Source organism: Zeugodacus cucurbitae, chromosome 3, assembly GCF_028554725.1.
Source record: "Zeugodacus cucurbitae isolate PBARC_wt_2022May chromosome 3, idZeuCucr1.2, whole genome shotgun sequence".
Lineage (NCBI taxonomy): Eukaryota > Metazoa > Arthropoda > Insecta > Diptera > Tephritidae > Zeugodacus > Zeugodacus cucurbitae.
Window position 1 is genome coordinate 51,635,649 of NC_071668.1, and position 27,010 is coordinate 51,662,658.

General features: G+C 36.9%; 1 protein-coding gene across 5 annotated transcripts; it reads right to left on the minus strand.

Moving 5' to 3' along the window:
• Window positions 1-531: 531 nt before the first annotated feature.
• On the minus strand, window positions 532-26,524 carry LOC105217065 (myosin-11). Of its 5 annotated transcripts, none has more exons than XM_011191876.3 (17): window positions 26,384-26,524; window positions 13,945-14,170; window positions 13,814-13,887; window positions 11,114-11,286; window positions 10,131-10,327; window positions 8,923-10,000; window positions 8,674-8,853; window positions 6,224-6,314; window positions 4,906-5,811; window positions 4,217-4,356; window positions 3,378-4,144; window positions 3,203-3,305; window positions 2,703-2,873; window positions 1,660-2,637; window positions 1,367-1,594; window positions 1,054-1,296; window positions 532-990 (listed from the first exon to the last, which is right to left on the minus strand). In XM_011191876.3, the coding sequence occupies exons 2-17, from the start codon at window positions 14,124-14,126 to the stop codon at window positions 937-939; spliced, it is 5,565 nt and encodes a 1,854-aa protein (XP_011190178.2). In that variant the 5' UTR covers window positions 14,127-14,170; window positions 26,384-26,524; the 3' UTR covers window positions 532-936. The 5 variants fall into 5 exon arrangements, with proteins under 5 accessions (XP_011190178.2, XP_028899196.2, XP_028899197.2 ...); XM_029043363.2 differs by lacking the exon at window positions 6,224-6,314 and adding an exon at window positions 8,110-8,617; XM_029043364.2 differs by lacking the exon at window positions 6,224-6,314 and adding an exon at window positions 8,110-8,617 and having other exon boundaries at window positions 8,923-9,979; window positions 11,114-11,304.
• Window positions 26,525-27,010: the final 486 nt, after the last annotated feature.

Here is a 27,010-nt window from a genome sequence, read left to right on the forward strand (position 1 = left end):
AGAGACACACTATTAAAAGAAAAATATTTCCTCTGAATTGAATTAAGATACCTGAGAGATTTACCGAAATTTTCGGTGAAAAATTACCATGGGACACTGCTTGTAATTGGTTCTTCACCGTTATGTGAACAAAACTATAATACTAGCAACTTTTGTTGTGAGAGTATAAAAATATAGGCTTAGAATATTTAAATTGCTTCAGAGTTTTATAAGAAGTTACTTAGATTTTGTCCCGAGTGAGATTCAGGTTCGCAACCGAGTAGGGACATCCGGAAACTACTGGCATTGAAATATGATGGTCGTCATATACTCCATTAAAAAGTTGTATGTATTTAAAACCCTCACTTCTCACAACGAAATGTAAACAATTTTTTGGTGTTTTTGGTCCTTTTTTCAAGGACGCATTCGTAAGCTAGATCCAATATGCAAGGTACTTACTTGACTCCAATATTACAAAGCTTTTCGGCAGTAGAGTTGAAGCACTACCTCATCAAAGCTCAGCAGCTCACAGTAAAATAAAAATGCAATAAATTTATGGTTTCATATTGGCTAATATAATGATTTTGTATTATGGCATAAACATTATGATACATTAAGAAAGTGAATATTTGCAATAAATAAAATTAATAGAAACTTTTTTTTATAAATTTTATAGTTTTTTCAAAAAGGAGTGAGACACTGTGCGGCTGAAGGCAACTCCTGTAACCATGTAAATTATATTATATTCGCCTTTCCGCCGTTTTTGTCACCAACTCTTATATGCAGCAAAAATAAGCACGTTTTCTACTAACATATTAAATAATGAAAACATTTCATATATGTATGTATGTACTATGTAAGAAAAAAATATGTATGTATGGATGTAGGACATAGAAATACCGTGGCATGGAACGAGTTTCTAATACAGAAAATATGTATATAGAGAAAATGGCGCATCTACTTGGCGGCACGTCGTTTTGTCAGCGGCGTTGTGGGCGTCGGTGGTTTTATCTACAAGGATAAGGAAATGAAATTACTATGATTTAAGGCCATTTACCGGCACATTAAACTCACCGCAGCACGAATTGGTTTCGCTGTGGCAGCATTCGCTGGCGGAGGATCACGCGGCTGTGGACCATTCTCATCACCCACTACTGTTACCGCGACCGGACGATTTTCGGACGCCATACGTTCGGTACTCTCACTACGAGATGTTGATCCCGCGCGTTTAAACATACCCGATAGGCGACCACGTAAGTCTTTTTTGCTGGCTCGCATATCACTGGCCACACTAATATCAGAGTCAGATCCTTGAATCTGTCAAAACCAAAAGAATTTTCGTAAATAAAGTTACACAAGTTTAAACTGAGGCACGCGCCAAGCTTACCGACACTTCACTCTCGGAATTACGACTACTCTTCGTTAGACTACGCAGTTTTCCCATTAAGCTTTTCTTCTTCTTACGCGGACCGCGTGGTATGTCACTCTGTGTTGAGCCACCCGATAAACGTGAGTCCAGTCGTGAGTCAAAGCTGCTATCACGCACCATGCCACCCAATTCGGAATCAATAGACTGCATTGATGAGACGCTGCCGTCATCCTGCCGCCAAATATTCTGTTGTGAAGAAAAAGTCGCATAATAATTATAAATTAATTATTGCACTTCAACAAAACAACAACCTGATCCTTCTGTATTGAATGATCCAGTGACAGACTCTTCCGTATTAAACTACCATTATGTCCTGAGCGCGAAAGCTTAGAACCATTGCGTGTGGAACCAGCAGCGCTAGCCACCGAACTCTGGCTGCCGTGTGGGTCATTTTCTTGCGATGCTGCACGCCGCAGATTGCTACGTCTCATGCGTGTGCGCTCGTTCTCATCTTCACTGAGACGCTGGAACTTGCGCAACTCTTCAGATGCCTCTGCCAAACGCGCCAACACATTTGTTATTTGTGAGTTATTGAGCGCGCTGCTTGGCGATGGACTGCGACTGCGCTGTCGCGCTGTACCCGCCGAATCCGGTCGCAATGTGTTGCCACTGCTCGATGTGGAGCGACTACTTGCTGTCGCCATCTTCAGATCTGGTGCTATTTTTACCAATTCATCGACGGTTTGTAACAAAGCGCCAACTTTACGCTCACCACCATCTTGCTCCATGCGTCGCTTTACCAACTCCTTCTCATAACGTTCACGTTCGCGTCGCAGTTTTTCATTTGATGTGCGCAGTTTAGCGTGCACATCGCGCAATTCCAGCAAATCACATTGCAACTCGGCGATCTTTCTGCGTCCTTCCTCCATCTCCTCTTCGGTCGAACGTTTCAATTGCTCTAAACGCCGCTTTGACTCCAGTCGCTCTTTGTCGCGCTCGCGTTCAACTTCGAAAAGTGTCTGTCGTAAATCACGTGCCAAAGTTGAAGTTTCTTGTAGTAGACGCTGTTGATCTTCTCGCTCCTTCTGCCACGAGAGTTCCAGTTTCGTTTTCATGCCCGGTATTTTTGTGCGTCCTGAGCCAATGACACGCTCTTCCTCGAATTCATTGAGTTTAGATTGCATCTCGGATATTTTGATCTCATTTGCGCTGCGCTCTGATACAAGCTCTGTCTTTACTTTGCTCACCTCGAGACGTGCTTCGACTAGTTGATCCTCTAGGCAGCCAATCTAATAAGTTCGAACATTATAATTAAGGTGGGTATTAACGAGACTAAGTGAAAATAGTAGCAAACCTGTTGTTCAAGATAGGCAATTTTACTCTTGTCATCATCATCACTGCTATGCATTGAGTTGCGACTTTGACGCCCTGTGCTGTTCGCTTTTAGATCACCGATCTTTTTCTGTGCAGACTCCAACATTTGTTTGAAGGCATCACGATCCTTTTTGAACTTCTCACATTGGCGCTGAAATAAAATAAGAGTTGAAATCCTAACTTAATAGTCTGTAATAAAGATTTATGAAGAATGAGAGGAACTTTTGTCAGTCAGCTTGAAAATAGGAATCTGGTTTTAAAATAGCTCTATCGTTTCGCAGTTTAGGAAATATCTTAGATTACAGAGAAAGCATCGAATCCAGTAATGTAAAGTGCAGAATGGCCTCATCTCTTCTCAATTAATAATATCTTCCGTGATATTCGAATAGGTCCAATAGGTTTGAAGCCCATGTCCATAATAATTGAGAATACAACATGACCGTTCGATGATGAGATTCTTCAAAATCCAATCCAACTTACCTGCATGGAAGTGAGTTCGGCACTCAAATTTTTAACTTGTTGCTCATAACGCAATCTTGTAGATGCAACCTCGGACTTCATCTGTAGCTCAGAATTCTGTAGCCTAGAAAATTATGTAATCAAAAGAATTTTTTTAAGAAAAACCAAACATTACTATTTATATCATATTACTCACTTCGTTTTCAGCGCTTTAATTTCGGCCTGCAAGCTACTACTGTGCTCGTTAATCGAATACTGCGCTTGCTCAATGCGATTAAAGTCATTTAGTTTACTGCTCAAGTCATCATTTTCCTTACGTAACTGAAATACTAAATCTATATTCATCTCATTTTCACGTCGTAGACGATCATATTCTTGCTCCTTTTCAGCCAATTTGTTCTTCAGCAATGTCTTTTCATATTCAGATGCGCCGTTTTTAATTTGTTTCGACTCGGCTTCTTGTAGTTTACGCTTCATTTCACTCAGTTTTCTTGTCAGTTCTGTACGTTCCATACGTATTTCATCCATTTCATTGAGTTTCTGTCGCAGCGAGTTCAGCTCCACTTGCATATTGTCCTTCTCGGTGCTTAGTTGTGCGCGCATAAGTATCGTTTCTTCCGACAATTTTTCCCAATGTGTATTCAAATCCTTATAGCGTTTATTTTCATCGGCTACTTCTTTCTGTAACTCTTCAATTTGTTTTTTGAGTTCTTGCACTTGTTTGGAATCCGATTTCGAGGACTTGGTTTTGAGTTCCTTCACTTCCTTCTCAAGCGTGGCTTTAGTTTTTTCTGCTGATTTTTTAACGCTTGCAAGATCGGCATCCAATTGTGCAAGTTTAGACTCGAGTTTCTCGCGCTCTTTGCGCTCCTTCTCGTAGTCCTTTTCCAGTGTGGTTTGCTTTTCTTTGTCACGCTTGGTCTGCGTTTCCAAAGCGGCTTTTGCGGCTTCAATTTGCTTGATCTACGTGTGAAACAAATTTGGTAGATTAGCGATTCCATACCATGGAAATTATTATTATTTTTAACTTATTACCTGATTATCTTGTTTCTTGATCTTATCTTCCAGTTCCTTAACTTTAGAACTATATTTCTTAGCTTCGTCGTCGGACTTTTTCAACTTCTGCTCCAATTCACTTAGTTTCGGTGTAGAACTTGTAAGTGTCTTCAAACGATCTGTTGAAAAATTAATATGGATTCAGTGTTTTACATTTTTGGCTTTTGCAGATTAAAATCAAATCTATATTTGTATTCAAGATTTAATTCTATATCTGTTAGACATCGGCTAGTTTAAACTAGATTTCGAACATATTCTCACAGGGCTTCGGACTATTCTAAATCTAAATACATGTAAAATTTCTTACTAAAAAGGAAACATTTTCTCTAAATCTATCCGCAAAAGAGAGTAAGGGTAGTGACCCTTCAAGCTATACATCAATTCCTTAAAAGACTATTTCATGAGACAAAACTCTGATGTATCTAGATATACTAGTACTAGAGTTAGGCGAGATAAGACTTCGGCAAAGCCTGCATCACTTCCAGGAACAACTTCTTCGGACCACCAATCTCAAGAACAACAAATTTAGATCCTAATACTTCAAAGAGTCGGATAATTGCAGCTTAGTTCTCCAACGAAAACTAGAAATCTGTAACTTTAACTCAGTCTCACGCTATTAATGCGCTAACTGTTATAGCTTTTGGAAATCAAATATTTCTTGAACTCACCAATATCACTCTCTGCGACAGACAAACGTTGCTTGGATTTCTGCAGTTGCTCTTCCAGAGACGTCTTCTCAGTCTCAAGCGTCTTCACTTTATCTCCACCACTATTCAATACTATCACACGCATTTCGCGAATTTCATCCTCCAACTCTTCGACCCATTTCTTCAAATGATTCTTAGGCGTCAGATCTGTCACACGTTTCGGTGTGCGTGCGGGCAATTTCTCTTCGGCCTCCTGTAGTATTAACTTCAACTTACCATCCAACTCATTGCGTTCACGTTCTATTTTTTCAAGCGATTCCTTTAATTTCGTAAGCTCTTCGCCGTTCGCGCCATTTTTATCCTGCGACGTGCTCTTGCGTAGTGCCTGCAATTGCATACGTTTGTTATCCTTCAGCAACTTTTCATTTTCACTCTCCAAAGTTGAAATTTTCGTGCGCAACACCGCCGCCTCTTGTTCGACCAATTTCAGTTGACGCTTCGCATCTACATTGGCATCTTGCGGCAGCGCGGAACCAGTTTTAGCCGCAATCTCCGACTGTAAGCGTTCGATTGTGCGATCTTTGTCGGAGAGAGATTTGCGTAACTGCATAAGCTCCTCAGTGAGCGCTTTCAATTTTTTATCGGCAGCATTTATAGGCGTTGAGTTGAACGAGAGCAAAGAAGACTTCTTGTCACCCGATTCAACTTGATGTACTTTCTCCTGCAGCTCTCTGACATGCTTTTTAGTTTCCCGATTCTCCTTTTCCAAATCATCAACACGCTGACGCAGAATCGCCGCCTCTTGTTCGTTCAGTTCCAAAAGTATGCGTAATTCAGCGGGATCGTCTTCATCAGATATACCTTCGTCACGTTCAGCCGCCGATTCGGGCGCCAGACGATGTGGTATCGGGCTCAGCTTGCGTGTGGCTGTAGAATCAAAGATGGAAAAGTGTTAAGTTCTATGAAGAAATGTTTTTTTTAGACAATCAAAGAACTCATGCAAAGCTTGAAGATGATGGGATTAGATGAAATAAAACTCATTCAAAGCGTATAATGGTTAGTCAATTTGAAATGTGTTAGTTTCTGATGATAAGCAGCTGTAAAAAATGGCAAGTACTTGGCGGTAAGAAGCAAGTTATAAATCAAATTTAGGTTAGTTTGGTTCAAATTGGTAAATTTATAAGAACTGAATTTTACATAAATGTAAACTGTGTTCTTCGTAACGATAATGTGCCCAATTATTATTGTATAGAACAAGAAAATTTAGCAGGGTTATAAGAATAATTTGATTAATATGACAAAAATATAAAATTTTGTTTTTATGTGAATATATTCGTACTTCTGGAGCGTGTTGCCATTTTTTTCAACTGCATCATTAGCGAATCATTCTCATCCTCGTAACGGGCAACCTTTTTCCTCAAATTTTCAGCCTGCAATTGTACAATTAGGACAGAGAATTAGTATATTAACAGAGTTCATCGTGCATTAATAGACGTAAGTATTTGATTTCAAACTCTTCTTAGTCCTTAGGCAAAGAATGCAACCCAAGAAAATGTGATATTATAATTTAAATACCAAATAGGTGATGGCTTAGGTTAAAAGTCCTTGTGAGTGTCCTGAAAGATTGAAAAATCCCTCCGATATACTCATCTGGTGATCCATTGGAATCTTAAAGTGCAACGGCACTCTCTTCAATTAAAACGCTCACAATAATTCGGAAAGTGAAATCTCATTTCCACGAAGAAACCGATACCACAATGTGAGAACTTGCGAAAAAAATATTAATTGAAACTATTGGAATCACTCGCTAAACAAAGTTTTGGCGAAAGAGCCAGAGAAATCTTTAGCCCTTAAACAAATACAATACACAAAGTTTAAAGAATACTACAGAACATAGATTAAAACTACCACAGGAATAGCATTCTCCAAAACTATTTGTTGCTGCAGAACGATTTGTATAGTTAAGATGTACCTTCCCGAAAAGAGAGGGATATCTTAGATATTTATGAGGATAAATATTAGTTCGCAACAAACTTATATCATACTCTATTATAAATATTTTATTATATAATGAGAGCTTTACTCATTTACTTATCCATAAAACCTAGGACCTTCCTCACTTTTTTTAACGGTCTCCTTTAAACAAACAGCGACTATTCCAGTGAAAATATAAATGCTAAAAATAGGTTCTAGTCGCCAACTCGTATGATCAAATTTATTTATTTGACCTTTCTTGGAGAAAAGGAGCTGCCTTTATGCCACACGGCTGTGTAAATTGACATTGAGCAACATCAAAAGCTCCGTCAAGATCGGGAAGGTCCTCTCCGAGATGTTCGATTCCAAACGAGGTTTTAAGCTGATTGACTATCCTGTGACTTCTTTAACCTAATGCCGAAAAAAAATAGGGGAGGTACAATCCTGTACTGTATTGGCGCCGTTAGTTCTGTTTTTTCTTCAGACTGGATAAGGAGGAAACGATTGGATCTGGTGATGGTGGTGAATGAGTACAATACGAAATATCTCCTGCCATCAAGCAAACAGTCGGCGCATTCGCAACTTGGCTCTCACGTCACTGTTGACAGTCATAACTTTTAAATTGTAGATAATTTCATCTATCTTGGAACCAGCATTAACACCAATAACAGTGTCCGCCTTGATATCCAACGCATGACAAAGACCAGGTGGAGAAGGACCTTTATGCACTCGGTATCACCAATTGGCGCCAAACAACCAAAAGGAAAAAATGAATTGCGCGCTGTTGTTTACTCGGTTATAACCGCATTAGCGGTGTCTAGGCCAATAAAGAAGAAGAAGAGCTAGATACATAGCCTCTATAGCTAGAAGTTCTAAACGACATTGGATTATTACTTTAGCTCCATCCTACATTGAATACTAATGCTTGACTCCAACTTTGGAAGCATTGAAACCATACCGAGTTCTCACATGCGACCATGTAAAATATTAATGTCCCATTCCCAATTCCAAAAAAAGTCACTTCGCTTTTCACGCATCTCAAAGAATTTTCGAGTTGACCCTTAGCTCTGTAGGAAAGATATTAATATTATGAAATACTGATAAAAAACTGAGTCCAAATGGAGGTTATCCCTATATGATAAAAACAGAATTAGTAATAAAAAACGAATAAGTACTACCAACAACATTTTGTCAGTTCTGAAATCTACACACACAGTTTAAAAATATTATTAGGCATTCACTAGAATATACCTGCACTAGCGCCCGACATGAGTGCTTGCGACATTGCGGTTGGAAAGAGTAATGTTGGCGTTGCCCTAGGCGCCACCGAGGCAAACACCATCGCGAATGGTGAACATTCACGATCACAGAAAGATTTTTGCACATCGAAGGAAGGTTTTCTATTCTCTGTTTCTGTGCTGACGTCAAATACCTCGACACGTTCCGTTTCAGTGGAAGCATTGCAAATATTACTAATAGTCTCTATGTAGACTTCGCGTGTTTCAATAGTTTGCGTTTGTGTATCGACTTCGACGCTTTTCGTTTCATCCATTTGTGTGAAGTTATCGCATATATCCACTAGCACTTCAGTCGCCGTGTCGTTTGTAAGAACTGAATCGGTTTCAACGCCAGCATCCTCGTAAGACTGTCTGTGCGTTTGAGTGCCACGTGGAAAACATAAAATCTCGGTGAGTTCCAATGTCTGAGTACCAACGTTTATGCCAACTCTAGCATTCAATTTCGTAAGCAACTTTTGACGCTTATCAACAATGGAAATTTTCTGAATATGTTCTAAGATATCACAAAACCCCTTACCTCTTCCTCTGCAAATTTCAGCTGGTCCTTCAAATCCGATTCGCGTTCCACAGAATCTTGCAAGTCGCGCATTAATTGCAGCGGAGGTTGTGGATTTGCGTCCGCAGATGTGGACTTGCCAATAATGCCTAACATAGGCGTCTTTCTTTTGCCTGGATTGCGCAACTCCTCAGCTTCAGTCTGGTATAAAAATATATACAAATGTATATTAAGAACTTAAAATGCGAATAGGTTTTTGAAATCACTTACTTGTAATTTACGCGTTAGTTCGTTTGCAAAACGCAGCTCTTCTTCAAGCTTATTGACCTTGGTCAATAAATCTGTATTGTAGTTGTTTTGTTTTTCCTGTTCCATTATCTCAACCTTACGTTCGTATTTCTTAAGCTTGAAATTGAGTATTCGACAGTTCTTCGTCATCTTCTCCAGCTCCTTTTGCAGATTTGTTTTCGCCTTCACCTCATCATCCCGATAGGTGTCTTGCAACTCATCCATTTCAGCCTGCAAATTGATAATCTCCTTCTTTGCATCCTGATTCTCCTCCATCAGCTCTTCACACAGCTGCTCGGCTGCCTGTAGTTTACGTTTTAACTCGTACTCGTTACCTTTCGGATTGTTCTCGATCTCTTTCATCCGTATATTCAGCTTACGTTTCTCTTCGTTTACTTTCTCCAATTGCTCCTTCATTTCGTTAACCTTTTGCTGCAACGCTAAAGCCTCAGAGGCTGCGGTCCGATTCGAGGCGGTGTCCATCGAGGCGAGCCGACGCAACAAAATATCACTTTTCTCGCGTTCGGCACGTTCAGCACGTAATTTCATCGCATCGTAGTCGGCACGCAACCGCTTTAGGTCATCTTGCAGCTCTCTATCGTTCGGACCAACCAGTGTGGTTTCTGTCGTTTCCGTCGTAAGGGAACTTGTATCGTGTGATTGTCTTTTATGCGCATACTTGGTATCTTTAATTTTCAGCATAAACTCCACATCTTCTGCAGACTTCAACCGTCGCGCTTCTTCCTTTTGTTGCTTCATTGCGGTAGAGGTTGAAGTACTTGCAGCTGACTTGGCTGTTGTGCTTGTGGAATTCGTACGCGCACCATTTGTTGCCGACGACGCTGTACTCACCGCTTTCGGCGTGATACCTGCGCTTGCTGTGGAAGTTGTCATAGAAGTGGAGGAAGTTGTGGATGCTGTGCTGGAAGTGGAAATCTTCTTCGGCGGCAGCGAATTACGTTTGGCCGCAGCTTCTGCCATGGATGTGTTCGATTTGCTGCGTTCTGGTCGATCGGGTGGCGCTTTGCTCTCAGTATCGCTGGATGAATTGTTATCACTACTTTAGTAACGAAATATTTTTTTGGGGGAAAAACAAACAAAAAGCGAGGACAAAACCAAACATGAAGCACTAGCACATTCAATATCTACACAGCGGCGGCAAATGCACACATTGTTTTTAGTTAACTTACTCATCGCTCTTCTTGGGAATTGAACGTTCGCGACTGGATTCTCGGGAACTTTGGCGCTGCTTCTTCAACAAATTCATTTTACGTACCCGTTCGGCGAGGCTGTCTGTGGAGAGGATGATTAGATCCTCCGGAATACTATTACGCGAGGGTGATGGCGTGGACGATGAGGATGCTGCCTTCGATGTGGAATCCTCCACCTATTATGGATGATTATTTAACATATGTTTGTATATAGAATAATCTCACGTAATTATATTTTAATAATAAGTGTAAGAAAACGTTTTGCACAGCGGTGAACTCGGTAAAGAGGACCACGAAAACCTCGAAGATATGAGTATTTCATTTATATATGTATCTAGGCTATTTTCGATATAGAAGTTAGATTAGCTTGAACAGCTACCGTTAATATGTTCTTAACTAAAATGTCGTCGTAATGTCACACATACTATCAGCTAATGGGACTAAAAGGTCTGATCCAGCAGACTAACGGATATTAGCTCACCCAAAGAAAATAAATAGCTGTTCTGATTGGAGAAGCAATTTGAGAGATGAAAGTCGGATCTGAATAATGACTACACATTTAAAAACAGCTACCTTAGAGTATCTCACTGTGAGAACGGTGACCCCTCTTAAGATCACTCGGAAGTAACTCGATTTTCTCAAGCTTTGGCTCGTTTTACAGTCACTGTAGAAGCCATCACCTACTACTCATTTGTAGTATCAACGAATTAATGAATGTTGTAAACTTGACGACTTTTTAATTACTAAACCCATCTCAGTATGGAGAAAAACTTTTTGGAGTTTTTGTCAGTCAAATGTTCGTGGAACTCCAAGTTACTTAAAAATAAGACAATGAAACCGTTAGAAAAAATTGTTCGTATCCCTAGGGATTTGCTTGAGCTTGGTTCGAAAGTTTTTTTATATTAGCCTTAAGCGCAGGTAAGATCCCATTGATTGATTAATTTATGTAGCGTTACATTTACCTCCTTTATATCCAACGCTGTCGTATGCCGACGTGGCGGCACGGGTAACTTCACCGTCACATCCACATCGTTTTCCTGCGCACGACCACTGGGCCGCGAATTGCTCTTCGTCTGTTCTTCAGCCTCGTCGATATCCGGTGTGGAAGCCCATGATTGTGGACGTCTCTTTAGTTCTACATTGAAGTGAACAACTATTTAGTATGATATGACCAACATATTGTTTTTTGTATGCATTTGGCGTTGATGTTACGATGTTAGACAAGTTTTACGATACAATACGATGCGGTACGATGCAGTGCAGTGCGGTGCAATTGTATGCAGTTGAGTGCGTTGCCGTGCGGTGAGTCCACATTTACGGTGCAATTACACGATTACGTGCGTTAACGATGTTTGATTTTAGTTGGTAGATGATTGGTTATTGAGTTTTGATTAGCCAAACACATATTACGTTTACGTTAACGAGCACGATTACGGTAAGATGTTATTGAATTTGTGTTCGTACAAAAATAGTTGGTATCCATAAAATTACAGTAGGAACCAGTTGTTGTTGTTGTCGTTGTTGTTCGCATTCACCAGCGACGAAAATGTTTTGATTGATTTTGTGTTTTAGTGTGTTGAAATTTGCCAACATACAAAAATATTTATGTGAAATATTCGAGAATTGAATGAAAAAAATACCATAGACAAAATGTTTTAAGTTTTATATACAAAATGCAATAACAGGGTGATCAAATTTGAGACACCCATAAAAAATGTTAATATTTGAAGGTTGACGGATCAAAAATTTCGAAGTGCAAGTGTTTTGGTACATGTTTCTTGTAGATTACTACAAAATTGTGGAAGTCAATTTAAATTTCAAATTTAATAAATTCTGGGATCTCAGTTTAATACTTTTCAATAATTTTCAATGTTATTCAATTTAGTCACCCTGTTTTTAGATTCAAGAAAAAGTGTTACTATAAAAGTTATTAGATTTAAATATAATAAGAAAACTTTAAGGACAAACCTTAAAGTACATTAGTAAAGTTGTTATCGTGGTTTAGAGACAAAGCTTTCAGGTCTCTGATTTTGTCGACAGTAATAACTAACGAAACTCAGTACGAGACACCAATACCATAATACGTTCCTCTTCTTGGTTCTATATACAATATAATTGGCGTACGCACCGAAAGCCTTCTTGGTCCTATTACCTATTTTTTATTCTAACCGATTTTTTTTTAAATTTTGTGAAATTAACGTTTTTCTATTTGTGATCACCAAATCGACCCCTTAAGGTATCTAGTCAAGTAGCTTATTTCAGATTAAGCTTTCCAGCGATAATTTACTCTTTTTACTCGAAATATGTTGTAGTTCAAGTGAGCTCTTCATATGAGAGCTTAACGGCACTCAATTGCTGTTTTATCATCTCAGTCACACGAAGAATTCTCCAAAGATCGAACAGATTACAAATCCCAAACCTAATAGCGATCTTCATCTTGTGGGTCTCTACTAAAAATATTGAAATGAATCCTATCAAGTTTCAAAGAAATTTAAACTTTTCAACAAGGGCAAAAACATATTACAGGGTATTTCCTCTTTCCCAAATTAAGGTTATAATAGAGCGGTATTCTTAAAAAAAAAACAAATGTGCTAAAGATTTTGGAAGGGTGATTTTCAAAAGTCAAAATATTCTGTCAATTCCGAGATGTACTTTGGTGAATTGATACCATGAAAAGAAAAGAATTAAATAATAATATTATATACTATGATAAATAAGGGTGCTTTAGGTGATGGTTGTCAAACACATGGACCAAACAATGAGATCCGTTCGAATTAACTCAATCAAAGATAGAAGAAATTCCAATTGTTAGAGTCAACGAGTATAAAGCCTACTTCATTTTTATAGCAACATTTTTTTCTGGAAACCTAATAAAATATGATAAAAGTGCCTACTTATTGATAATAAGGATAAACAGCAGAGCTTAAATTGACATTCAGTATGAGAGAAAACTTGAAAACCTATGGTAGGTTTTGTTATTTTAGCTTAACTCATGGATGAGTTCGGTTTTCGTTTCCGGTATCTTTGGGATATGTGACTCGATTACTCTTGTACAGAATCTACAATATTTTTTTTCACATATAGTATTGTTTTTGGGTTGATTAAGTGTGTCATTTATCATAATAACACCCGTTTTCAGATGGGCTCTCAAATTTACGGATAACAAAGATCTACTATCGAATTCTTCTCACTTAAAAAGTAATCGGAGACTGTGGAGGTGGTTAAAACATTACTGATCTAGGTCTGTCAAAAAGTATTCAAATTTCTCGTATCGGCTTCAACTATAAATGTTTTAAACTAATTAGTTGAATAGTCTGAAATAAATTCATCTCACAAATGTATAACTAGTCCCAAAGAACTATTATGAAAAATAAATAGGTCAACATCAAAATTATCAGTTGAATTAGTGAAATATACAAAAGTTAGTAGGTAAATAAACTAAATATAATGTGTGTGTGGATGAAGAATTTTGTAACATTATTTACGTGATATTATTTACATGGGGATGTGAAACCGAAATGTGGGCATGATCTTTGTGTTACAGCCAGGCTCAAAATTCAAAATTTGCAAGCTTCATATAAAAAATATAATATTGTCTTCAAAAAGTTTTAAATTCATTGAAATTATATAAATAAATAAATAAATAAATCCCGATTGCATACCAATATCATTGTTACTCCCCGTGCCATTAAAACTCGACAGATTTTGTGTTGAGGTCCATGTGCGCGATGAAGGTCTAAACGGAAGAGTTTCTTTTTCAGTACATGTTATGGAGTTATCTTTTGTAAATTACCTAGAATTGCCGCCGTCCGTTAAGTTGGGCGATGAGACGGCCACATCTTCAATACCCCGCCGTCCGCCATGCTCCTTATAGTCACGAAAGCAACGTTTGCAGCGTGTCGGATAGCGGGTCTGGGGATGAAACCCCAGCGGACATAATTGGTCACCTTTTAACGACGGATACAGGTGATGCATTTAAGGGAAAAAACGTCGTGAAAAATAAAATTTTCAATTTATAACTGTAAATGAAAAGAAATATGTATATTATAGGAGAGATAGTTACGATATTGGTAAAATGAAATAAAATAAAATTAAGTGTACAATAATTAGTATTCTTACAACTTAAAGAAGTAAAGTGGAGAAGCGTATATAAAATTTAATTAAATCAGCGGATGCGGCGTTTTCGCACATCGAATAACAAGCACAACGTGAGGTCATTTTACATCACTATTTATCAATGTTTGGGAGAAGAAAAAAGGTGAAGAAGAAGCCTCAACCGAATTGTTTCTCAAATTGAAAAAATCTCTCGTGGGCTGAATTTTAAGCAGAGACCATCTTGACAGAACTCGTTTTTATCAGATGTGTATCATCGTTGAATCATGGTGTATCGGGTTTTTCATATAATGCTTATTTGTAAGTCTTAAAACTAATCAAGATAAATACCAAAATGTTCAAGGTGACGAGTAGAGTTGCAATCTGGATGTCTGTCTGCCCGTCCGTGCATGCCATAACTTTAGTAAAAATCGTGATATGTATCATGATGAAACTTGGTACACATCTGATTACTTCACCCTACAATATATTAATTAAGCACTAGTTCGGAACAAATTTTCTAGCTACACATAGCTCGTATAAAAATCAGCGAAATCGGACTATATTTTTTCAAGGCTCCAGATATCGAATATGAGCAAGTTTGAGGCTATTTTTCATTGAAAATAAATCTCTCAGATATTCTAAAGAAATTCAAAGGAGTTGTGTTCCTTGTAACAATGTGCATCTGTGACAAAAATAGGCAAATTCAAGTTAATATTTCCTCTAGCCACATATGTATATCTCTTATTCGGATTTTCAAGCTTCCGGTGGACTTTATACTGTATATATCGGTTGGTATGCCAGATATCCTAGCATTAAGTAAATGTGAAAAACTTGCCTGTAATGTAGCTTGGTGCAAAATTAGTTGAAATCGGTTCAAGAATTGCATCAGCTCTCTATACTATATATGATGATATTCGTTATTCTAGTGGACTTTATGTCGAATATATGGGTCAAATTGTATGTTTTCTAAATAAAATTAAATAAATAAATAGCGAAAGTATATAATGTTCGGTTACATCCGAACTTAGCCCTTTCTTACTTATTTGTATTATTCTTTTCGACCCATCATTGTCTATGAGCAATTTCGTTTGTTTGACGGTAAGTTGTAAGCGTTCGTTTCGTTTATATCTGTGAATACTTAGAAATGACGGTTCTCTTAAGTGTCTACTCTAAAGAACCCTCGACAAATAAAGATTTTGGCATGATTATTAACTTCGTTTTATTATAAATACCACGCGGAAGGTTTGAAAAAATTAAGCAAGGATTGCACTTCAATGAGAACAATAATTAATCTAATCAAAAATTTGGCAAGTTACCTCAAGAGGAGCATCAATGTGCTGATTAACACATCGTACATACTATAAGAAAAACAAGTAAGGAAGGGCTAAGTTCGGGTGTAACCGAACATTTTATACTCTCGCAATTTATTGATGTAATTTTATAAAGACAACACAATTCGACCCATATATTCGGCATAAAGTTCAATAGAATAACGAAAATCATCATAAATAGTATATGGGGACTGAGGTAATTCCTAAACCGATTTCACTCGTTTTCACCACCAAGATACAACGTATCGAAGACTATACGCTCACTTCATTTAATATTACTTATAATTAGGTATATGGGATCTGGGGGAAGTTATGACCCAATTTTTACCATTTCAGGTACAGAGAGAAACTGTTATAAGAAAAAAATTCAGAGGGAATGAATTACATTAAAATATCTGAGGGATATACCTATATTTTCGGTGAAAAATTAACCTTAGGCACTGAGTTCTTCATGTTTGATATCAGGGGCCTTGAAAAGTCATGGTTCGATTTTGACAATTTTTCCACAAGTGATGTCACAGCGCAAATACAGTATTTGTGTAAAGTTTTATTCCGCTAGCTTCATTGGTTCCTTATGAATACATTATAAAGTGAACGAATCAGATGGAATTCAAAATTGGGTTATATGGGAAGTAGACGTAGTTGTGAACCGATTTCGCCCATATTCCACCCGTGTCATCAGGGTGTCAAGAAAGTGTTATGTACCGAATTTCATTGAAATCGGTCGAATAGTTCTTGAGATATGGTTTTTGACCCATAAGTGGGCGACGCCACGCCCATTTTCCATTTTGTAAAAAAATCTCAGTGCAGCTTTCTCCTGCCTTTTCTTATGTAAAATTTGGTGTTTCTGACGTTTTTCGTTAGGGAGTTAACCCACTTTTAGTAATTTTCAACCTAACCTTTGTATGGGAGGTGGGCGTGGTTATTATCCGATTTCTTTCATTTTTGGACTGTATAAGGAAATGGCTAAAAGAAACGACTGCCGAAAGTTTGGCTTATATAGCTTTATTGGTTTGCGAGTTATATACAAAAAACCTATTTGGGGGCGGGGTCACGCCCACTTTTCAAAAAAAATTACATCCAAATGTGCCCCTCCCTAATGGGATCCTATGTTCCAAATTTCATTTTCATAACTTTATTTATGGCTTAGTTATGACACTGTATAGGTTTTCGGTTTCCTCCATTTTGTGGGCGTGGCAGTGGACCGATTTTGCCCATTTTCGAAAGCAACCTCCTCAGGGTGCCAAGGAACATGTGTTCCAAGTTTCATTAAGATATCTGAATTTTTACTCAAGTTATCGCTTGCACGGACAGACGGACAGACGGACGGACAGACATCCGGATTTCAAATCTACTCGTCATCCTGATCATTTATGTATATATAACCCCATATCTAACTCTTATATTTCTTGGTGACACAAACAACCGTTATGTGAACAAAACTATGATACTCTGTGCAACAGGTTGCGAGAGTATAACAACCCAGATAAGAGTCCCAAATGGAATTTAAAAATGTTTACTTGGGCTGGAGAATCAGGATTAGTTTACGATTTTACACTTTATGTTGGTGAAGACACTCGACCTTCTTATGTTTCGTATATAGTATTTTATTTGATGAAAGATCTTCCAAAGAACAAGCATTTTAAAGTAAATTTTGATAATTGGTTTACATCGGAAAGCATTCTGATTTCATTGAAGGAAAAATAGCAACATTCGCAACTGTTACTGTACATAGAAATTGAATTTTCGAATCTTGAACTAAAAAAGCGTTGAAGTGAGTATTTTGATGTGAAATGTGAAATCAGTAATAATCTGGTATGTGTAAAAATGTTTGACGATAAGTTCTACTTATATCATCGTGAGAAGATCATCAACCTGGTGAAATATGTCAACAATTATTGTTTCTTATAATAAGGGTGTGGAAGGAGTAGATTTGACAGACAAGCCCATGGAACTGATGTATAAAGTCAACCATCGCTCAAAAAGTGATACATAAGAATATTTCGTGAACTTTTAGAATATACTGCCACTACTTTCTTAAAAAAAAAGAGAGGACGACCATGCAATTTAGAAAGGGAAAGCTCTGCAGTAACCCTGAGATTCTCATCCAGCATTATTTACAACAGTTAAAAAGCAGAATCCTACAAACTTACAGCGTTTTGATAACATTGGGTAGCATCTGTCGAAAAAGGACGCTGTAGATTGTGCAAGACAGGAACAACAATGTCCAAATGTCTTAAATGCCAACAAACAATTTGGATTAAGAACAGATTTGTGAAACGGTATGAATACCCGCTACGAAAAATGCCTCGCAAATCAGGCAGTGGCCCCACGAGTGCGATGTGTTTCAAAAGATAAAAAGAAACAAGTAAGGAAGGGCTAAGTTCGGATGTAACCGAACATTTTATACTCTCGCAATTTATTGAAGAAATTTTATTAAGATAACACACAAATTTACCCATAAATTCGATTTCATTAATTTTCACCAGCAAGGTGCACTATATCCAAGACTATACGCTCACTTAATTTTGCTAAGATATCTCACATATTAACCAATACATGTATGCGGAATAAAGCCCACCGTATTTTTGAAAAACCTATAATTAGGTGTATGGGAGCTAGGAGATGTTATGACCCGATTTTAATAATTTTTGGAACATAACATTATTAGAAGAAAACAATTTCCTCTGAATTACAGTAAAAGCTCTTTATTCGCGGGGTATATGTTCCATAAATATGCCGCGAATACAGAAACCGTGAATACGGGATGGTAGTTTATATGGGATTATAGGGGATATGTTCCTCGGTGATAAAAAAAAAGAAATAGGTGTATAAAAAGATGATTTAATTGAAGTTTTTGAACATTTTAATTAATTATCTTAAGGCTTAGGCAATGGTTTGAAGAATTTTGTAATTTTTTCTTGCTTAGCAGTTTTCAAAAGTTCCTTCAATTCAGACTGATACACAGCAGTCGCATTAGCAATTTGCCTCTTAAAAACTAGACGGATCAATGTTCATTAAGAAATCGCAGAGCTCATTCGCAGGTGATCTAGTCGGGTGTGCTCATATAATTAAGCCAATGTAACGAAACCTTAGCAATCACGATCTGTGTAAAAAAATTATTAAAAAAGTGAAAAGTTTATTGGTTCCATTTAATGTAAAGTGTTTTTTGAAAGTTTTCTAAAAAATGGGTAAGAAGAACAAGAGTTTAGTTCCTTGTGAGCCCCTTCTATATGGAAATATTACCAAAAGTTCAAAAATATTGCGAAAATAGTGGAATATTTAACATTTTCTTGTAATAAGATCTATTTTACTTTTTTATTAGTCACTTTGACAAGAACATTGAGTTGAATGCCTATTGAAATAATTTTATTATTATGAATGTACTTATTATATCCGCGAATAAAAAAATTTTTAGTACCGAATTTCATTGAAATCTGTCGAGTAGTTCCTGAGATATGGTTTTTACCGGGTGATGCCACGCCCATTTTCCATTTTGTAAAAAATCTGAGTGCAGCTTCCTTCTGCTATTTCTTCTGTAAAATTTAGTGTTTCTGACGTTTTTAGTTAGTGAGTTAACTCACTTTTAGTAATTTTCAACATAACCTTTGTATGGGAGGTGGGCGTGGTTATTATCCGGGTCACGCCCACGTCCCCAAAAAAATTAAATCCAAATATGCCCCTTCCTAGTGCGATCCTTTATTCCAAATTTTACTGTTATAACTTTATTGATGACTTAGTTATGACACTTTATATGTTTTTGGTTTTCGCCCATTTTCGAAAGCAACCCTCTCACGGTCCCAAGGAACATGTGTTCCAAGTTTCATGAAGATATCTCAATTTTTACTCAAGTTATCGCTTGCATGGACAGACGGACGGACAGACATCCGTATTTCAACTACACTCGTCATCCTGATCATTTATATATGGGCATTTCCGCTAGAAGGTCCACCACAGACAAAATATTAAACATTATTAGAATTACAAAGTTTTTGCATATTTTCATAGGCAAATATTTAAATTTATTTATATTAATTTAATTTTAAATTAATTCATAACCAATTACGAGATATACCAAAGCCATGTCGAATACGAGCTACTTTTCTCATTTCGATTTTTCTACTGCATTTGTTTTTTTGTCAAAATTGTTAAAGAAACATATCGTGTATAATTGTTTGCTTTCTGTAAAACCTTTATAAGGGTACAAAGAGCAAAATAAAATGCATAAGGAAGAACGCGATTGCAAATAACTGTAAGTTTTTGCTCTCTTATTACCCTATATTTTAATGTCCCGTGCGTAGTGATGCAAACTTCGTGAAATGAAACATCGATGGTTCGATGTATCGATGTTTCTTCTAAATCGAAATCAAAAACATCGGCCATTAAAACATCGATACATCGAAACAAAATTTAGTGTGAAAAGCTGAAGGATACAGAAGCAGAAGCATAAATAAATGAAATGTAGTACGTCTTAAGTTGATACCTTTTATTTCACTTAGCATTATATGTCTGTTAAAGTTTTTTTCTCAATAAATAACAGAATTTCAAAACAACGACATGGAAAGTGTTTTCACTGTCATTTCTTTTCGATTTTACTTCTGAGTGATAGTTGACCTGGGTTTAGAAAACGGTTGTTTACTCGGCACTGAAGTGACCACAATGTGTAAATATTAATAAGCCTATTTATACAACTCCGGAAACACAGTATTCATGTCAACCCAAACCCTATTGGCTTCTGATTAGTAGGGGTAACAGCCGAGATACACTTTCTCTTCAACCTTCCGTCCCTGTAATTATAGATAAATTTGGCAGCTTACATTTCACTTTTTGGTGGACCAAATGTTTATTCTGGTTCCAAATATCAAACGAGTATTCTGTTTCACACTCATCCGAAGATTCCATTGTATCAGCGCGATTCTTTGAATTTTTTATGAAACAAAAAAAAGTATTTCTTTTAGCCATAGCATCTTTAAAATGCAGTAATTTGAATCTCTGATCTAACACAGTAGCCAACGCCAGAATTAAATTGTATAAATAAATCATAAAAGTAACCGCAGTATTGTCCAAGCGCACATTCCCTTAATGAATTCTCCGTATTTTACAAAAATCGAATTCCAATGTAATAAAGCGTATCCAAATAGAGGGTTTCCAGTTAATACCCGAAAAAGTGTGAAGGTGTGAAGTTAAATTTTTATATAAAACATCGTTGAAAGTGACATCGATGCATCGATGTTTTTAGATTCGAGACATCGTTGGCTAACATCGATGTTTTTGAAACATCGTTTGCATCCCTACCCGTGCGACATCAAAAAACAACACTTGTTCCCACTGCATCGCAAATGTAAGCAGCAAGTTCGCCAAATTTTGGGTATAAACAGTAAATTTTTATACAATTAAAATAAAAAAACCTTGTTCAAAAATCAGAAGATTTGTGGTTTTGGTACCTACTTAAAATTGGTCACGTGCGACATCGTAGGTGTGGAATTTAAAAATTTAAAATTAATTTTTGTCTTATAAAATTGACTTAAGTATGTAAATAGATACATTTACATTAATTATTTACATATGAGCAAAACCGCACTTTAAATTCCACTAACTAGCTATTTAAATAGATTTTGGCGAAAATTATAGGCTTACAAATCAAAATAAGAGTGCTCATTTTAACAAGGTTGTCAGGAGAAAATCATGTGCTTTCATAAGTGACAAGCTAACGCATAACATATTATTTTCTTGATAAATATCTTAACTAAAATTAAGAAATCCTTTAGTTGCTTTTCTATAATATTTATTTTATTTAAGGTAACTGCTCTCAGTTTAAAATCAAATTTATATTATCAAGCCTGGTTCATTTTATAAAATAATTAAATACTAAATACTCTTCATTAGAATATTATAACAGTTATCAAAAGGAAAGTCTAGCAGATAACGAAATCCAAACATTTTTATACCCGAGGCATTTTCTGAAAAAAACTGTATTTCACATTCATAATACTATTTTCATACTATAGAATTTTTGTTGTTTTTCGTTGGATGTTAGTTAAAATAAATAAATAAATACATTTAATACTTTTATAAGCCATTTTATTGGACTTGTTGTTAAATAATTCCGTATTATAACAACAAAATCAACATAAATATTATGATGGAAAAAAATGTCCCGTGCGAATGTGGTAAACATTTAATTAAGAAAAACTATAAATTATTTTTGGGTGAAATTCATATCAATTTTAAAGGCCATTCACAATGCTCTACAATCAAAAACTTTTGAATATTGCCTCACAATTCGCTGAAATCGCAGTTTGAATCGTTGTCCCCAAAAACGACTTCCATTTTTTGTCCCGTGCGAATGCCTTGGTTTTTTGCCATTATCTTGAAAATGAAAACCGTTCCAAAATCAACCTTAACACTAAATGTAGAGCTAATGAAGGGCTATTAAAAAATCCTACTGTCAAAATTAAAAAAAAAAATCATTTTAATTCATATTTTTTTTAGTTGAAAGGTGTACGATTGTCACGTTCGACATGGCAGAAATGCCCATATATATAAACCCATATCTAACTCTTTTATTTCTTGGTGACACAAACAACCGTTATGTGAACAAAACTATAATACTCTCCTTTGTTGCGAGAGTATAAAAAGTATTACGGCACTGTAGGTAGATGCGATTGCACTATTCTACAAAAAACACCAAAAGAAGTCGATTATACGACGTACGAAAGCAGATGTCGATCATATTAATATTATATTTTAATTATCAAATCAAATAAAAATATTTTTCAATGCATCGGATGATTAATATGATGTACAACATCGAACTTTTGGATAACCAATGACTAACTAAATAAATAACGAAACAATCAATGATTCTCACAGATGGATAATTAAGCAAATAACTACTACTACATATGAAGAATTTGCGCCAAAGCAATGAGAGAGAGCGAGCAAGATAATCACACTGACGTTTAGTAAAAATGGGAAAATGATCACCTTAATACTAGATAATAAAGGCATTAATTACTGATAACTGATGAGCCATAAGATAACTAACTTTAATACACGGATTTTCACAGTAAAACTTAGTGTATTTAAAGGAGATCAAAAAGTTAGTCTTTGTCCTGTTTGGTATGTATATATTTATACAAGGTCAAGTAAAATAAATTAATTGTTTTTCCAATAGATGAAAATATGCAATATATTTTACAGTTTGCCATCGATAAAGGTTATTTCGTGTAGTCATTTTTAAAAGTAATTTAGGGTGTACACATGCATCTAACATTTTAAGTATTCTTTATATATATATTTATAAAGATTAGTCCACAACAAGCGTAGAAAAGAGAGAAATAATTTTAAATCTTTAAATAAAATGAAAAAGCCGGCGAAAAATAGCTGAGGTAAGGAGCTGGCATCATACACCGTTTTGTGAGCGAAAATGTACTATCCACCACCAGCGCAGAAATTCGCCAATTATAATTTTCGCAAATGCTGACAAGAGGAATATTGTTCGGCAAATTAAGGAAAATCTGAAAATATCAGTTCCAAAATTGGTGGAGTAGGTTGAGAATGAAATGTGTAAGATTTGCTGTGCCGAAACCTTACGTCTTATGCTGCGAGAACATGACTTCAATGGTCGAGTAGTACTAAAAAAACTATTTATTTCGAAACAAAATAAGCAAAGTCGACTTAAATTTGCTCAGGACCATATGGAGAAGCCAAATTCATTTCGAAGATATCATTCACCGATGAGTCCAAATTCACTGTTTTTTGTTCAAATGGTATGAATTATGTGTGCCGCAAACCCAATACAGAACATTAAAATAAAAATTTTAAGGCAACTGTTAAGCATGGTGGAGGAAGTGTCATGGTTTTGGCTTGCATAGTTGCTTTCTGGCGAACTAGTTTTTGTCGACGGCACAATGGTCAAACTTGTATATGTGACGTGGTCATTTTTAAGCTTTGTGTGTTCATAATAGTTTTCGATATTACCAGAACACAATTCGGCGATTGTGCAATCATGCCTGATTTGGAACACACCTCATGAATCCACCTCTTCAATCTCCTGACTTAAACGACATTGAAAATGTATATGCAAGTTTGCACCTGGCGATACGGAAAAGGCAAATTAATAACCTGAACGAACTAAAAACTGCGTTGGTCGAAGAGTGGGATAAAACTTGTTGATTCAATGGAAAATCGTATTAAAGGCGACATTAAACAAAAAACCCCGCAAAACTAATACGGCTGTGTAAATTGACGTTGAGCAACACCAAAAGCTCCGTCATGATTGGGAAGGACCTCTCCGAGCCGTTCGATACCAAACGAGGTTTCAGACAAGGTGACTCACTATCGTGCGACTTCTTTAACCTGATGCTGGAAAAAATTATAAGAGCTGCAGAGCTAAACCGAGAAGGTACAATCTTCTACAAGAGTGTACAGCTCCTGGCGTACGCCGATGATATTGATATCATCGGAAGCAACAACCGCGCCGTTTGTTCTGCTTTTTCCCGCATGGATAAGGAGGCGAAGCGAATGGGTCTGGAGGTGAATGAGGACAAGACGAAATATCTCCTGTCATCAAACAAACAGTCGGCGCATTCGCGTCTTGGCTCCCACGTCACTGTTGACAGTCATAACTTCGAGGTCGTAGATAATTTCGTATACCTGGGAACCAGCATCAACAACACGAACAATGTCAGCCTCGAAATCCAGCGCAGAATAACTCTTGCCAACAGGTGCTACTTTGGACTGAGTAGGCAATGGAACAGTAAAGTCCTCTCTCGACGAACCAAAATCAAGCTCTACAAGTCGCTTATCATTCCCGTCCTGCTTTACGGTGCAGAAGCTTGGACGATGTCAACATCAGATGAGACGACACTAGGAGTTTTCGAGAGGAAAATTTTGCGCAAGATTTATGGTCCTCAGAACATTGGCAACGGCGAATACCGCAGACGATGGAACGATGAGCTGTACGAGTTATACGACGACATTGACATAGTTCAGCGAATAAAAAGACAGCGGCTACGCTGGCTAGGTCATGTTGTCCGAATGGACGAAAACACTCCAGCCCTGAAAGTGTTCGATGCAGTACCCGCCGGAGGAAGCCGAGGAAGGGGAAGGCCTCCACTCCGTTGGAGGGACCAGGTGGAGAGCGACCTGGTTACACTTGGGATCTCCAACTGGCGCCGAACTGCGAAGGAGAGAGACAGGTGGCGCACTATCGTCGATTCGGCTATAACCGGCTAAACGGTTGCAACGCCAATCACATACATACAAACAAAAAACAAACCATGCAAAGTACCAAAAGTATAAGTTGCATGAAATAAGCCACTGTACATATGAGTGCTACAAAGCAACAATCCTCATGGACTGAATTTCCATCTGAGAATCGCTGCTCAATCGCAACAAAAACGATCCATTTCTGAAGTGGATGATTACTGAAATGATAAAAAATAGGTCTCTTACGACCACGTTAAGCGAAAACGAGCTAGTCCTATTGCTGTGAGCAGACGCAACTGCCAATAGGTGGAGAATTGTTTTCCAACAACTAGAAGTTCGGGAAGCTTGGTTAGGTGTTCTTATGCATATTCATATGCACCAAGTGATTGCTCCCTATTACTATTCTATTGCGAATGATTTTGATTTTGGCCTAACTCGAGACTAGAAGTTATAGAAGTTTTCATTAAAACATAAAATTTTTCAAAAAGGTGTAAAATATTGATCTATAAATTTTAAATTTTGTATTATGCCCAGGTCGGAAAGTTCGATTTATGGTAGGATATTTTGATAAAATTGCCAATTCAAGAGTTCGAGTTATGGAGAACTTCGAGTTTTAGAAGTTCCAGATATGGAAGTTCAACTGTATATTTAATTATTAATGCTTCGACTCAGAGCGCTCAAGAACCATAATCCATGTTAATCAAATTTACAAAATATTTCATAAATGATAACATTTCAAAATATATTATACATACAACAAAACCTCGTAAAAAAAATTGAAAATTGTTTTATGTTCACGTGTGTAGTATTAGTTCAGATAAAACAATCGGCGACGAAAATCAATTAACCAATTAGCATAAAATCAATCAACAGGTGAATATAATTTGGATATTGTAATTTATGAATTTCGAAATACACAGAAATAAACACACGGCCATAAATACACGAAAGACAGCATGTGGTATTTCGCAAACTATCGGGGCGAATGATTTCAAAAGTGTTTACGAAATCGCTAAAAAACACTAGGCAATTAAGTGGGCAATCGCGCGGAATATTTCGCAGTGAGAGCAAAGTGCTTACAAAGCGAGTGTAAAAGATGCCAGCGAAATGAGCATAAAATGTACTTCGGTAGGAAGAGTCAAAACAGGGATATTTATCTCTGACCAAAATATTTGCGCAGTGGGATGTTTCAAAACCAACGCGCATGTTTTTTTATAAAACATAAATAATTCCAAGAAATCTGAAAGTGAAAAAAGAGTCTAAACGTTCGCTGCGTTGAATGCGGAAACGCACGAGAGAGTAGGTAGTGCTTAAATGTCAGCGCGAGAACTAACAGTTACAAGAGCAGAGAGCGCAGAGACGTTTGCTCCAAATTAATTTTATTTTTAATTTCTTTTTTTTTTTGGTTTTTGTGTAATTTCAGTTTGCATTCCCTCGTAACCTATTTTTGGCCAGCTCATCCCGAAATCTACGTAAGCGCATTTGGAAAATACACAAAAGACGCACAGCGAACACGCAACACAATAGAAATAGGAATTGAATGTGCACTAATGATGGCATGCTCAATCATTACTGGCGCCACTGGATACTCACCGAATATGTGGGGTGGAGGGCGCGTATAATGCGCTGACGGTGTTGCTGAAGCTTATGGCGGTTGGTGATGGTGACGGTGACGGCAGCAGTACAAATTATTTTATTAGCGATATGCCGTCAAACTTTCGGTATTTATGGTTCCTGGTGTGGGAGAATGTGTGAAATTTATTTATTGAAAATATATACGATTTTTTTTTTTATTTTTAGTATTATGCTAAACTTATTTTATTTTTATTTTTACTAGCAACTCTCCGCTTTTGCTGGCTGACATGGAGTTCCGGAAGCAAGAGTACCGAGATGCTTAGTGATGTTGTTGAGGATAATATAGATATTTAACTAAAATAACGTCACTTTTAGTTACTGTTATATATGTATGTATAAAGCGTATATATGTAAGCGTGTTCCGCGATTGTAACCGCTGCCTTGGCTTGTTGCACTACTTAATGAGCGTATTTGTTACTAAATTTACTAATTTGAACTTTAAATTTCTTATGACTGTTTCAACGCGTTTGTTGTTGTTGTTGTTTTTTTCTCTTTTTTTCCTTTTTTTGCTAATTATTTCGTCGTTGTTGCCAATTTGGCTACAGCTTCGACTTTTCGGTTACTCATTGACGACACAATTGTTTA

Excerpts from the sequence above, each read along its gene's own strand:
- LOC105217065 (XM_011191874.3), bottom strand. The coding sequence starts at position 14,126 with ATGCATCACCTGTATCCGTCGTTAAAAGGTGACCAATTATGTCCGCTG. Across the intron at positions 11,305-13,813 it reads GGGGAGTAACAATGATATTG|TTGTTCACTTCAATGTAGAA; the intron begins GTATGCAATCGG and ends CATACTAAATAG. Across the intron at positions 10,001-10,130 it reads ATTCCCAAGAAGAGCGATGA|TAGTGATAACAATTCATCCA; the intron begins GTAAGTTAACTA and ends TCGTTACTAAAG.